The sequence below is a fragment of the Fulmarus glacialis genome, unplaced genomic scaffold, assembly GCF_000690835.1.
Source record: "Fulmarus glacialis isolate BGI_N327 unplaced genomic scaffold, ASM69083v1 scaffold31023, whole genome shotgun sequence".
NCBI lineage: Eukaryota > Metazoa > Chordata > Aves > Procellariiformes > Procellariidae > Fulmarus > Fulmarus glacialis.
In genome coordinates this window covers 1-14,136 of record NW_009201494.1, presented here as the reverse complement: position 1 = coordinate 14,136, position 14,136 = coordinate 1, and the positions used below count along the sequence as shown (strand labels likewise).

The 14,136-nt window shown below is 44.2% G+C and overlaps 1 protein-coding gene across 1 annotated transcript; it reads right to left on the bottom strand.

The window, feature by feature from the left end:
* Window positions 1–44: 44 nt before the first annotated feature.
* CHMP3 (charged multivesicular body protein 3) lies at window positions 45–9,835 on the bottom strand. Its single transcript, XM_009573971.1, has 5 exons — window positions 9,757–9,835; window positions 5,354–5,533; window positions 2,626–2,747; window positions 1,365–1,479; window positions 45–456 (listed from the first exon to the last, which is right to left on the bottom strand). The coding sequence occupies exons 1-5, from the start codon at window positions 9,782–9,784 to the stop codon at window positions 323–325; spliced, it is 579 nt and encodes a 192-aa protein (XP_009572266.1). The 5' UTR covers window positions 9,785–9,835; the 3' UTR covers window positions 45–322.
* Window positions 9,836–14,136: the final 4,301 nt, after the last annotated feature.

The following is a 14,136-nucleotide window of genomic DNA, read 5'->3' as shown; positions in this document are numbered from 1 at the left end:
GGGAAAGATGGTACTTGAAGCTAAGAATGTATTTCAGGACTTTGTATCTAAAAATACGTAACATTACACCACCATTGCCATTTCACCACAGCCTCGCAGGGGGCAGACAGGCTGAACAGAAAAGGGTAAGATAATCTCTTCAGACTGCACTCCCCAAGAAGTAGTATATTACAGTAGTTTCTTGGAGAACACACTCCCCAGGGAGAAAAAAATATATATATTACATAAAGTATTCTCACATATTAAGTTTTGCATTTTGAACGTAGTACAGAATATCCCACTGAAAAAAAAAAAAGGCAAACTGTACAGATTCGTCTCCTCCCTAGCTACGGAGGGTAGCTAACCGCGACTGCATTGCTTCAATGTCTTCCTCCTCGTCGACAGCAGCGGCCGCTCCCATGGGTTCAGGCTCTGGAAGGGCATCTGTGACTTTACTAGGTGCTTTACCCAAGGCCCCTGCGAACAACAAACAGGCCCGTTAGTGTGCATTAGGTCTTCATTTAGTAATTAGCAGCTTTCAGGTACAGATATTTAAAATAATTCAACCTGTCACTTTTGGCAGAGGTCAGACACAAGAACTGTCAGCCCCTCCTGAGCCGCGGGGAGCGGCTCCCCCCTCCCACAGCCCACCGGGCAGGAAGGGAGCTGCTCCCAGCCAGGAAACAGGATGGAAAACAGCAAAGCAGGATGTGAAAAACAAGAGAGGGCAACAAGCCAGCAGCAGGCACGAGGTAACCGCAGGGCAGGAGCTGGGGAACTGCGCTTTCAGCGTGTTACAGCCAAACATGGCTCCGGTACTTATATTTATCACACCACCGCACAAGAAAGATAAGGAGCAGGCTAAGCATTATCTAAGTCAGATAACTAAAACAGTAGATCATTACTTCATGAGCTGTAAGGCAGAAGTTGGGGTTTTGTTTTGTTTGTTTTGTGGGGTTTTTTTTCCCCAACAACTCAAGACACTAACAGCATTTTACAGCCAGGAATCACAACACAGCCTAAGACTCAAGGCAACGCAGCCGAGTTTATTTCCTGGCTTCATTAATAATAGTGTATCTAGTCAGTCATACAAATGTCACCTTGTTAAAAGGATCCACTGTACAAACACTCATCTGTCAAAGCCTCAACTACAAAACTGCACAGACATCAGCTGATGCACATTACTTATGCTTTACCGCACCGGCCTTCTCAGCCAGTATTCCCTGAGAAACCGGTTTGTCAGAGCACTCTGCCTATTAGCAAAGGCAAAGACACCACTGGGAGAGCGCAGTTAAGTCAGAATAGACAAAGATTTAAATTGCTGTGTCTTCTTGAACAGAGCGGGGGCCAGGCTCTGCTCTCGGCAAACACACGCACACACTCACCAGCTGTAATTTCAAAAAGGATTTTGTCAATTTCCATCTCGGCTTCCTCTTCCATTTCCTCCTGATCCTCCAGGCTTTCAAAGGTGTCCTCCAGCATTTCCTCTATAATACCAGCCTAGCAGAAAACAAAAAGGCAGCGCATGATATCCTTGGAAACAGCAGAGTAAGAGGACACGCTTCCTACTTTCCAGATCAGGTTATGCCTACCCAGGCATTTAACACCCGCTTGCTTGCTGCTCAAGCTTTCCCGATCAAGGCTATCCTGTTGCACAAGGGTCGGCCAACACACTTGCCTACAGTTTAAGCGCGTATCTGTACAACGGGTGCACAGGAAAAGCGGTAAGAAAACTGAGGATTAAATATGCATGTTCTCATTTTGAAACCCTCAAGCTATTATTCCTTGTTGTTGCACGTCTAAACACCGACAACCCAGCTTGCTCCAAGCATGGCAAATACAACTGCAAGCTTCAGTCAGGAAGCATAAATTGTGCAACATGCTGTAAAATTGGTGTTTGACAAGGGTTCCCTTTTTTCTATCTGCATTTGAAAACGTTCCTCTGTAGGGCCTGCAACCTAGATATGGCCAAATTGTTCTGGTGCACAATGGTAAAATTATTAAGAAATAAGCTGATCTGAACTAAACAGTCTAGAGTGGTACGGGGAAAAAGCAAAACAATTTTGGCAGTTGAAAAGATAACAGCCACGATGATAGAGAATTAGTATACTTCAAAATCAGAGCACTTTCATCCGATGGAGACACTAAGTTAGATGTTTTAAACCCAGTATCACAATAGCCATCTTGCCTAAGACAGGACTTTCAGCTTCTCACTCCACAATAGGCTGTGGTGGGTCTTTCTTCCTGAAAGTGGAACATTCGGTCTCCCCAGAACAGGCAGAAGCTCGGGGGTACGGGCACTCACTGTGAACCCTGCTTCAAACCTTGGTCTCCCCCCGCCCTTGGGACTAGAATGACCAAGCCATAACTGCTCTGTACGGGGACCCGTCTTCCTCCTTCCATCCTCGACCTCAGCAGCTTTTTTCAGCTTCAAGCTTTACACCAAATGTGTTACAGGTATCACCGAGTCAGGGCTTTCCCCACGTACGGTAACTTGCTAGAAAGTCCCAGCTATTAATGTGCTACTTTAATTTGTTTGTCAGAGCTCACACAAGCCCTCTGACAAAGGGGCCACCTAAGCGGTTGCACAGCACGCTAACGACCACCTCTTGTTCACCCAAGTCTTATTTATGTTACAGATCTTACCTTCATCATCTCTTTGGACAACTCCCTCATCGTTGCTTGGATTTCAGGGATTTTTACTAGATTTTGCATAGCTTTCATGACTTCTGTGCTCTTCTGCAATGAACCTGCTACTCTCAGGACAGCTGTGAAGGAGAGGCATAGAAAAGCTTGAACGATCCACGCTCCACCAAAAGCTGGGAAATTATATCCTCCCTACATGGACAGACATTTGTTTGCATTTAGGCAATTTAATTGAAAGAAGAAATGGGCATCCTGCTTCTTCATTCTTGTCTACCTTCCTGGAAAAGCTCAACTCCTACCCATATCGGAAGAAAGTTTCTAGCACAGTTACTGCTCCTGTATGATTACCTGGAGCAATCCAGATTGCCAGCAGAGAGATTTCAACCCACTTGCACTCCAGTTCATTGTCCTGGTTAAACCACGACATTCATAAAAAGAGAACCTGAGGAGCTCCTGCCTGAGCCCCTCAGCAGCCAGAGGTCTCGCCGAAGGTTTCACCAGTGGAGCTACAGTCCAGCTCCACGTCTGACTGTTGGCCGAACTAGTGACCTTCCGCCTGACACTGGGTAGTGGAAACTACCTCTGGCAGAAGTTCTAGTGCAATAGTTTCACAGCAAACAGTAAGCTAGAAAATTAATACTGAAGCAGATAAGCTGGAAATAAGTGTAGTTTAAACTGAATTTAACAACACACTTTCCAGAGGCTATTCTCATAATATAGCTTAAAAGCTCTTCTCATACATGTTGATATACCAGGATCAAAATGCAGTAATTAAGGGTACTTCGATGTTCTTGAATTGTGCCATCTAACTTCGCAGCTTCCAAGCCATGGCGAACTTACCTGTTTGTATATAAAATGGTCACTCCTTAATGAAGCAAAATGAAGGTATAGCATATATGATTTTTCATTTTAATACTTAATTTCTTTAAGAACATTACACTTGTAATGTTAACAAACTAACAGAAATCTTGCCTTTAGCGGTCATTTCCCTAAGATGAAGCAACTTAATACAAACCCCAGACTGAATTCTAGATTCTTTCCTATCGCTTGGGTAAGTGTATCAGAACCGTCCGAGTAAGATGAAGATGCTGGCGGCAGTGATAAGGACACCTCAAGCTGCAAGGATGGCCTCTGCTTCCCTTCCCTGAATGAGGTACGTGGGGAGCCACATTCGACCTATCGTAAGATTACACTTAAGGTTCACATTGCGACTCCCGATTTATCACTCACCTAGTGTTAAAATCTACTAGCAACTAGCTTGGGTAATGCTGGGATGGGGGGAAATCCTTTGACATTTCAGTGCACGTTAGCCTCCACCAAGTCTTTCCCTGTCTTCAATGCTCTGCTCTCGTTGCAGACTGGAATGCTCTACGGTATGGAAAAGACTGCAGGAAGCCTATTACAACAGATTTCTGTTGTGGATAAGGAATGAGGGAAATATGCCGGTACTGGAGGAGCACAAAGGACCAAGTAGGGTTTACAGAGAGCTAGGTATGAAGACACAGGGCAAATCGATTCATCCACATCAAGGAAATCAAACACTGGCCCCCCATCTCCATTTAGGACTCAGTAAGCATCCTAAGACTCTTGCTAGAGAAACAATAATTTACAAGATGAAGGGAATTCTACTGAAGGAAATAAACCTCACGTTACAGATCCTGTCAAATCAGTAACAACAACAGGCTCCACAAGGATACAGGGACATTAGGCACGCGTTCAAACTGTTCAGGCACACTAAAAACGTGCCCAAATTACTAGAAGAGAGTTCTGTTTCAGAACACATGATTCTCACGTCACTGCAACCCTCAGGCTCTGAGAAGAGATGTTAGATTATCTGTTGAGCAGCTAGTTAGAGGAAACACAGTCAGCCAGCAAGGATCTAGGGAACAAGAAGGGGTAGGAACCCCAGGAAGCTAACTGGGAGCTCCCTGACTACTCCAGAGTCCAGAGTGGGAAACCCATCCAGACAGGGCAGTGGGGAAATGGTCTCCAGAACATCCTGCAGACTGAAGGGGGTTATTGCCTACAGGGATGTAGGACTCTGTATGGGATGTGGGGGAAAAGAGCATTTTTTGAACCGAGAAAAACTTAATATGGAATTTTTTACGGGGATTGCAGGAAAGTGATTGAACATGAGAAACTTTTTATTGGATGTTTAGGTGAAGGACTGAAGGCAGAGAAAGGGAGGGATCAAGGTGGACCAGGGAAGACCACAAACCTCAGGGGCCTACAGGCAGCTCAGGCAGAGAAGATCTGGGGCCAGTCACCGGATAGCTGGCCATCTTAGACTGAGAGTCTGAGAGCAGCTACTGGAACAACCCATATATTGTGCATGTGTGTGTAGATATATGTATTCTACTAGTGGACCTCAGTCCTAATCAACTGAAGAGGAAGGCCAGGATTGAGCTGTTCATGTTCGTGTGAAAGTTGCATGTGTTTACACGGGTGCTGGTAAAGACACTGCTGTGAGCACGTGTGGGTGCGTGTGCCTACTGGGAATAGGTGCTCAGCCCAGCTGGATGTGGGGACGTGGAACTGCAGCAGCCTCACACCTCTGGGCCTGCTACGGGAGGAATTTCCCTGGGTCCTGAAGCCCACTGGAATCAGCTGCCTTTCACAAGAGTAGGACTGCTTCCAAATTCAAGCTCTGCCGCATTTGACCTTGGTTCTGAAAACGGAAACCCAGACCTCACCTCTAAAGCTAGAAGCGCTCAGAAGTTGTTCTTACCAAGCTGGTTCTTCATCCCCATGAGAACAGAGTTCATGTGAGCTTTGGATGCATAGAGTTTGCTTACGGCCTTTCGAGAGCGGATCAGTTCCTTTGCCAAGATCACACACACATCTTTCTGACCCTTTTTGGCAGCATCCTTTATTGACCGCTTCACCTTCTCCTCTTCTCTCTGGATATCTGGAGTACAGAAAAAACACAGCGAATAGTGACAAGCTGCTAAGGATTTGGAAGAGAAACCAGTCATTTATTGAGGTGGATTTTCAATGCAAAAAATTGTCTCTGCTTGATTTCAGATTCCCCCTGTTACTCAAAGACCTTGTTCTAGGCTGATCTACGTGTTAGCTGATTAAACAAACTACATATTAATAGGAAAATTCTCATTACTAAACATTCAGCTCTGTAATTTCTTTTGCAGTTAAGAGTACCGTAAAGGACTGTCCAGGAATATCACTGCATGAAGCCGAGCTGACTCAGGTGAATTCTTAAGAAGCAAAAAAGGTCCAGTAAGAACAAAGCACTCCGAGATAACTACTTGACTTACAACTTCAGAATAACTTCCTGACTATTAAACTGGCCTGATATAAATATATATGTATAAATACACACACACATATATAATATATACACACACAGTTTAAGACTACTGTACTGATTTGCTGCTTACAAGATTACCTCTTCCGTGTTCATCACCAGATAGCCCCACTTTACCAGGAAGAAACAAAGCTGTCACAAGTTTAAAACTAGTAGTCTCAGAAGACAGACAGGCATTTTACTAGCAAAAATACTTACCTACATTCAAAGCTTAACCCATATGCCCACCTTCAAGTGCATTTGAGGGCTGTTGTAGGTAAAATTGTTTTCACTCTTTCTAAATCCCTGAAATGTGTTTTTCTGGAAAAAACACATTCGGAAAGATTCTAGAAGGCTGGTCTCACAGAGGCCAGAAAGTCTTATATATACACTGCCTTTTAAAAAAAAAAAAAAAAAAAAGCATAACCACTTATATAGTGAATTTGTAAGGGTGTGTCCACAACTTCAAGAGTTACTTAGAACCATAGATTTGTTAATTACTGCCAAAAAAAGCCTTCATCCTTGCAGATAGACTTAATTATTCCCCTCATCAGCATTGAGCCTCAACTGGATACCCTGCCAAGTCTATACTTACACTCAAGGAGTTAAGGTCTTGAGTTTATACTGCTCATACTTTAAAGACGTGCATTAGGTGTTTGCATAAACTGGCACATTCAAATTATAAGCTGGTTGGCGCCAATGCTATGGATACTTTATTGGTGAAAACTAGTATGCTGGTAAATCGTTACATATAACTTAAAGCAGCCTGTTCAAACTCTCCTGGTATCCAGCTTCATTCAACAGCTTTTTAGAAGAGCATGCTGGAGCAGGAGTACTGAACTAAGCCTGTACAAAAGAAGCATCAAATAGTTGGACTTGAAATATTGTACACTAAATAGGCTTCCTTAAATAACATAAGTTTCTCTAGCAAACTTGGGGTGACTGTTCACACATCTGCCTTGTCAGATAATGCTAGCTGTGTACAGTAGAAACCAGGTACCTCAAAAAGCTCAGAGTAAGAAACACAGACTCAGCAATAAATTAGCCACTGATGCAATGTGGATCTAAGAGTCTGCAAAAAAATTACCCTAAAGTAAATAAAGAATTCAGATAGTAAGGGTTAGGCCCACCTTCCTGCAAAGAGTTGAAGGAAATGACCACAAGAACAATTATTTCTAGCAAAGCCTTTGTTCAAATTTGGTTTTGTTTGAGTCTTCTTGATTTATGCCAGACAGAAGTTACACGTAGGCAAGAATCAGAAGTTGGCCTTTTATAAAAACAAAGGCATCCACACACACTTTTTGGCACAGGCCAACTTGGAGACTTCGACGCAGCTTCTCACATGGGAGTTAATGAATCCTGTATTCAAGATGATTCATTCTCTCAATATCATTCAATGGCGTCTTTATCCTAAAGGACTGGCAGAAATCTGTAGGATCGTAATCAGAAAAACATACTCCTTGCTGCTTCCCCACTATTATCTCAGAAATGTCACAAGCTTGAAGACATCAGTATGTCAGACGTGGGAGTGAGCCAAGTCCCAGCATATCAGAACAGGTAAGAAACAGCTGAAGTGCTACAGCAAAAACCAGAAAGCACCAGGAGTACTCCAGCAGTACTGAGGAATTACGACATTCACTTTGTCAGGCTAAAAACCACCACAAGGATTGTGTTACTACATCCAAACTAGGGTAGCAGGGCCCCGTACTCGAGTGAATGCTTTCACTTGCATGACGAACTGCTGAATATGAGATTAGTGGCATAAAATATGCAAGAATGGTCAACTCCACCTTTGAAGGTCAATGCCAGCTACGCACCTCTAGTGAGCCAAAGTCACTACACTGGTCCCCTCTGCAGCACTACCAACCACAACAGAGGCACAAAGCAGTCCAAAGCACCTGTGAGAGGGACTTGCAAGCTCAATGAAGCACAAAGTTACTGTATTACTCCAACTACATTAACTCGAAAAATTCTATTCTGAAGTCACAAGCATACCTTTCATTTCTTCGAACCTTCCAAGCTCTCAAAAGCAACCTACACCAAACAGAAATCACGACAACAGCAAGAGTCCAACGACAGATGGTTTGAAACAGCGTGTTGCTATATTAGTAACTATGCTGACTGGGCAAGCCAAGCGTTCAAGTGATCCAAGCCCACCCAGTTCATCCCAGGTGGATCTGCGTGTTGCCGGATCAAAACACATCTAGCACAGCCTTCTCCAGGGAAACTAAGACAGGTCCCAGCTCAGCATCCTTACTCAAAGATTACAGCGATTTCATGTGTAAATCTCAATCGAAATGATAAAGCATGGCAGAATGCAACTACAGTGGGTAATTTTTGAAAAAAACCTTTAGTGGCACATGGCTGTCATCCTTCAGCAGCAGCCTGCTAGCCTGATAAGTGTCCAGCAGAACCACATACTTCCATAGCTGACACTTGTAAGACGTGAAATCCTAGCACAATATGGGTATTAAAGATATTCTGTACTTTATCTTAAAGGCAATTATCAGAATAGCAGATGGTTGGTGGTTAGTCTAAGCTCTTATGTGCTGAACTGTATTTCTTTGAATGTAACACTCTAAAATACATATACAAAAATGTTCAGAGCTGTTACAATAATTAGATTTACATCCACGACAAAATATTAGACTACCACATAACCCAATATCTATATAGGCCATTAGAAGTATTATGGCATGCATAAAGTTGAGAGAAACCCAAAATTTCAAGAAACCATCAATAGTGAACACGTGGGTAGTTTGCTCCCATGGAAGATGTGACCTCTAAAACATACTTTGCTAATAAGAACAGCCATATTCCAGTTGCTCTGTGCCCGACACAGCTGCACAAAGTGCCTTGGAAAATGCAAAACAATTCACAAGCATAACGAACATCATTGCACATCGGTTTTCCTGGAAGAGGCATAAACCCTGTCCCCATTTTACAGATGAGGACAAAGACAGACTTTGTACTGCACGAGCATCTCTCTCCAACCACCTCGTACAAATGTACAAGTGGGAGAATATATGAACCCTGCCAGCTTAATCCAGAGGCATGGGGCTGGGGACGAAAGGGGGAAGGGAGAACACACTCCTTGAGGAGTCACTCAAAACAGGTACGTGCCTAATAACCAGTGTGTCTGCTGACACAAAATACCCTTTACCAGCACATCCCATGGACCAATCCTGAGGGCAGGGTAGAAGACAGAAAGGAGAAAATAGAATCTGCCCCAAACCTATTTTCAGATTCTGGGAAGGCAGGCAGAAGAGAGAACAAGAAACTGAACTAGTGGCAGTGTAACAAGCAACTCCTCTGCTTTTCAAGACCTCTTCAAAAGCGTAATGTCCATAATTTAATAGCAAAACACCCTCTGAGAAAAGTTTTTTTTTTCTTCTCTCCTGTTCGCAATTTTCCCAAGCTGACAGCAAGCTACTTTTGTTTAGCCAGTGCACTTCATACCAGTACATACCCGCAGGACTTTCTACATGTGGAATTACATACCACACCAATACTATTCATTAAATCAATGTGCTGAAGTTCTGGATAGTAAGTCTAATTCATCTTACCAAATGGGATTTAAGAGCATTATGTCTTACTGGAAGCATACAATATTCAGGTTCTTTTGAAAATTTTACTTGGGAGAACTTTACAGCCACATCATTTTGTAACACAGACTAAGTTTGGCCCCAGGATCACATTCATCTTCCTTTATTCCAGATGCAATAGAATACCCTGGGTTATTAGATTACACAGCCTCCCCCAATTAAAGCAAAAAAACCTTGAAGCCAGACAGGGAAAGGAAAAACAAAAAATGAGACATAAGTACAAACCTCTGATCTGTCTATCAATCACTCTCATTTCCTTCCTTATCTTCAAGGACCATTCATTGACCTTAAAAAGAGAAAATGAGAGTTACTTGGAATTCCAACTTTAAAACTATGCTTTTATACTTTCATGTAACTTAACCATTCAATATCAAAAGAAGCACTTCAAAATGCACAAACTTTAAGTTATGAGTCATGTTTAAATATTTCATTACTCAAATTAAAAAAAAAAACATTGCAGAGATATCACCAATTATTGCACTCTTCTTAACATTCAGACAAGGAGTTAAGGAGGATGCGATTTGTGAATCAGAGACGCTCACTGCCTGGCTAACTTCCCACATCACAGCGACATTGCTGTGCAGAGGGAACTTGCCGCAGGGGATTTCAGCATAAGGTAGAAACTTTGGCACGGGATGACAGCACCAAGAGTGCACCACTTGTTTCAGTCAGAAGGAACCCCAGGAAGTCTCCAAGTCAAACTCCTACTCAAAGCAGGACCAAGTTCAGAGTTCAGACAGGTTGCTCGTGGCCTCGTCCATTGAGTTTTGATACTGTCTGAGGGCAGAGACTTCACAGCCGCTCTGGGCATCTGTTCCAGCACTTAATCACTCCTGGGGTGAGGAACTTCCCTCATGTCCAATTCAAAATTCTCCTCTGGCCACCTGTGGCTGTAGCCTCTTTCCTGTCATTAGGCACACCTGGAAAGTACTCGGCTCCATCTTCAGTACAACCCCATTAGAGGCAGTGAAAGGCTTTAGACTCTTGCCCCTTTGCCTTCTCTTCTCCAAGCTAAAACAACCCCAGTTTCCTTAGCCTCTCGTCCTCTGTCATGAGCTCTCCGCCACCTTGGTGGCCCTCTGCCATGCTCTCCCCAGTTTGTTGATATCCTTCTTGAACTGGGTGCCCAAACCAGGACGCTCTTTTGCAGGTGTGACCTCATGAATGCCGAATGCAGCAGAGTAATTGAACAACCAATTGAACAACCATCATCAATCTGATGGTTACAGTTCACTAATGCAGCCCTCATCGCTGCAAAGGCGCACTGCTAACTCACGTTTATTATCCGCGGGAAGACCAGATCCATTCCTGCAGGTAACCCTTCGCGTTGCTCAACATCGTGAGGTTCCTGCTGGACCCTTCCTCCCACTTGCTCAGCTCCCTCTACGGCAGCTCTGCCCCCCAGCTGCCCTCCCCCTGCATTTGGTGGGGTTCAAACACAGCCACCCCCTCTACAGCTGCCTCCTGGGACCTGCCAAGATCTCTTTGTTCCAGGACTCCTGGCTCCCCCAGCACAGGGCGATGAAGTTGCTCAACATCGTGAGGTTCCTGCTGGACCCTTCCTCCCACTTGCTCAGCTCCCTCTACGGCAGCTCTGCCCCCCAGCTGCCCTCCCCCTGCATTTGGTGGGGTTCAAACACAGCCACCCCCTCTACAGCTGCCTCCTGGGACCTGCCAAGATCTCTTTGTTCCAGGACTCCTGGCTCCCCCAGCACAGGGCGATGAAGGAGGTGGGGAGCACCACTTGCCGCGACCACCTCTCCGGGGAAGCGGAGACGTCAGGCAGGCAGCAGCAGCCAGACATCCAACTGAGAACTGGAAGCACTTGTGGTAAACAAGGAAGCAGAGAGGGGCTGTAGAACCAAAATCAAGAATCGGGAGATTGCAGCATACAAATACAAATGCTTGTGGAGCTCTGATGCTACTTTTATTGTTAGCAGCACAGATTTTGCACAGTATCTAATGAAACCCCCTAAGTATGAAGATGACCTCTAGTTCATGGATCCACTGGCACACTGTACATGCCAGTGCACAGGTCACTCAAGAAGTCTAGTTGGCTGTATGAATAGTTTCATATGAAAATCACCCTGATTTTTATGTGATTTTTTTTATTCAAATAAAAAGCTTCGTCTACCTGAATAAGCCTTATAACAGAACTGTAAAAAGAGCGCTCTTCAGTGCACAAGCCCAGCAGAGCAAGACAGATTCTTAGACTTTTACCGGTCTCAAAAGAAATGCTCTCAGCCACGATGAACAAGACCATGTTTTGACTACAGACAACAACCACCATCTGAGTTACCCAAGCACAAAATCTGCTGAAAAAAAACCCAAACCCAAAAGCCCTGCAGAGCTCTGTGCTCACATTATGGGTGTGCAGAAGTTTTGAAGGGGTTTCAGAAAGCTCCTGTACCTTTTAGTTGAATCCTCTTTTATTACAGAAAAAAACCAAAACGCTTGCCACACTGATCGCAGCCTCCCCTCTTGCTGTTCAGAATAGGGCAGAAAAATCCCATGTAGATTCATTCCTCACCCTGATAAGAGGCTAAGGTCTCTCTTTTGAGTATGCCTACACTAGATGGAGAGAAGAGGGGAAAGAGACTGAGGTAAAGCATGATTGAACTCTGGCTGGCCAACTGTCATGTCTCAAATGTAACATCTTCTAGAGATTTGCTCTACAAGTTGTATTCTAGAACAAACCAACATGTATCAAGCTTTCATGTACAAGCACAATTGGCAACTGTCAAATGAACTACAGCAGGATTCACAGATTCTGTCTCTGTGATGCACAACCCAGCACAAAGACACCATTAAACCACGACTGGCAGTACGTTGTCATCAATCCCTGCTAATTCTGACAGCAGAAAACTCTGATAGCTCATGCCTAATACTGCCCAGGAATAAGCTGCTTCACACAACTGTCCTTGTAAACACAGAGCTGGGTGCTTCTTCATTCCCTGGTCTTCCCAACACGCATCACCAGTTTTGTTTATAAGAGGAGGAGGAAATCCCATTGACTCTCTACTAGACTACTGCATGCTTCCAGTTACATGAGACACGGCAATTTGTTGAGCAGTAAAGAAGTTGTATTGTTGATCTCACGCAGGACACCAGGGATATGGCTATGAACCACAGCACAATGCCGCACAGAGGTCGCAATGTTGGGAACAGAAGCAGAAGGTCAAATAAGCAAGGCTAATTACCCCGAGCACAACTCCATGCTGATGAGGCTATTCTTCTTCCAGTTCAGACATAAACAAAAATGTTATTCTCACACTGCATCACACCACAGAGTCAGCCAGCAAAACAGTAAGCTGAAATAAACCACTCAGACTACGCTGGAAGAAAACCACTTTTTAAGCTCAAACAATCCAGACGTGACATTAAATGTATAGTAGACCCCCAGCTTTAGACAGGCTGAAACACATCACGAGCTCCTCACAAGGACTGAAGATGTTTGCCTTGTATCATTCAGCCAGTAAGTTCCTTCCCATCGACAGACAGCGAGCATACAAACCAACCCAGGGTGACTCACTGCCATCACAAAAACCTCAACCTCTTCCCATCCTCAGCCACCTCCTGTGGTGCTCGGATTGCTTTCTCTAGCCCTACTCAGGGACAGCATCTTGTGTGCAGCTGCTGGCAAACACGAGGTAAGCAGTGCTGTTTCCCCATCATCTAGTAAGTGGAAATAAGTTCTTCCTTCTAAAGCAGCGCAGGAGGAAAGAAATTTCTTGCTATTAATGGGCTTCTCAGTATCGCTGTGAAGTCATCACGCCAGCCTGCAACCCAAGAGCATGCTCATGACAGCAAGATGACCCATGTCACTTCTCCCTATAGTTCATACGCGCCTGTGTTCTAGCGCCTTTGCAGGCTTTTCTGCAAACAGCTCCAAGATGACCCAGACACGCTGTGTTACTAGAAAACACGACAAGCTTGTCAGTTATGGAAAGGGAAGAGTGGCTGTCGGACGTGAAACAAGCACTTATCAGTGCAGTATAACCACATTGCGCGGGTTAAACTGTTGACTGCTGCTTTATCCCACCATCGAGAGCAGCAGTCTCCAAACCCCATTTCTCTGTGGTATTCTCCAGCACTGGTCATTAACAGAGGAAACTATAACCAGCCTGCATGGTGCTCTGACACAGATACAGGAGGAAGGGAAAGTATGCTATCAAAAGTATACTCCTTATCTAATGCTATCACCCAACAAACAATGACTATAGCCCGCTCCCCTGGGACCTGGTTGCTACAAAGCAGCAGGGAATATCTGTAACACTGCAGCTCTTCTAAGCCTTCAACTTCAGTATCTCTCACCTTCTCCCTGTTGCTTTTTTAGTACCTCTAATGTATTCGATCTTTCCCCCCACCAAACAGATTTTTTTTAATAATATATTAGTTGTGATTTATGAAAGGCAACTGAAATCTGTCAGTACCTCGATTATTTCATTTCACTGTGACATTATAAATGTGTGGGTAGAAGCAAGGCTTACAACATTTGCCTGCAGACTCAAAAAAACACCAAGTCCCAATATGTCAGCTATTCATATTTTTCAGCCTGTTTTTGCATCAGGAGCTAGAAGTCCCTATTGAAGCCGGAGGGCTAGA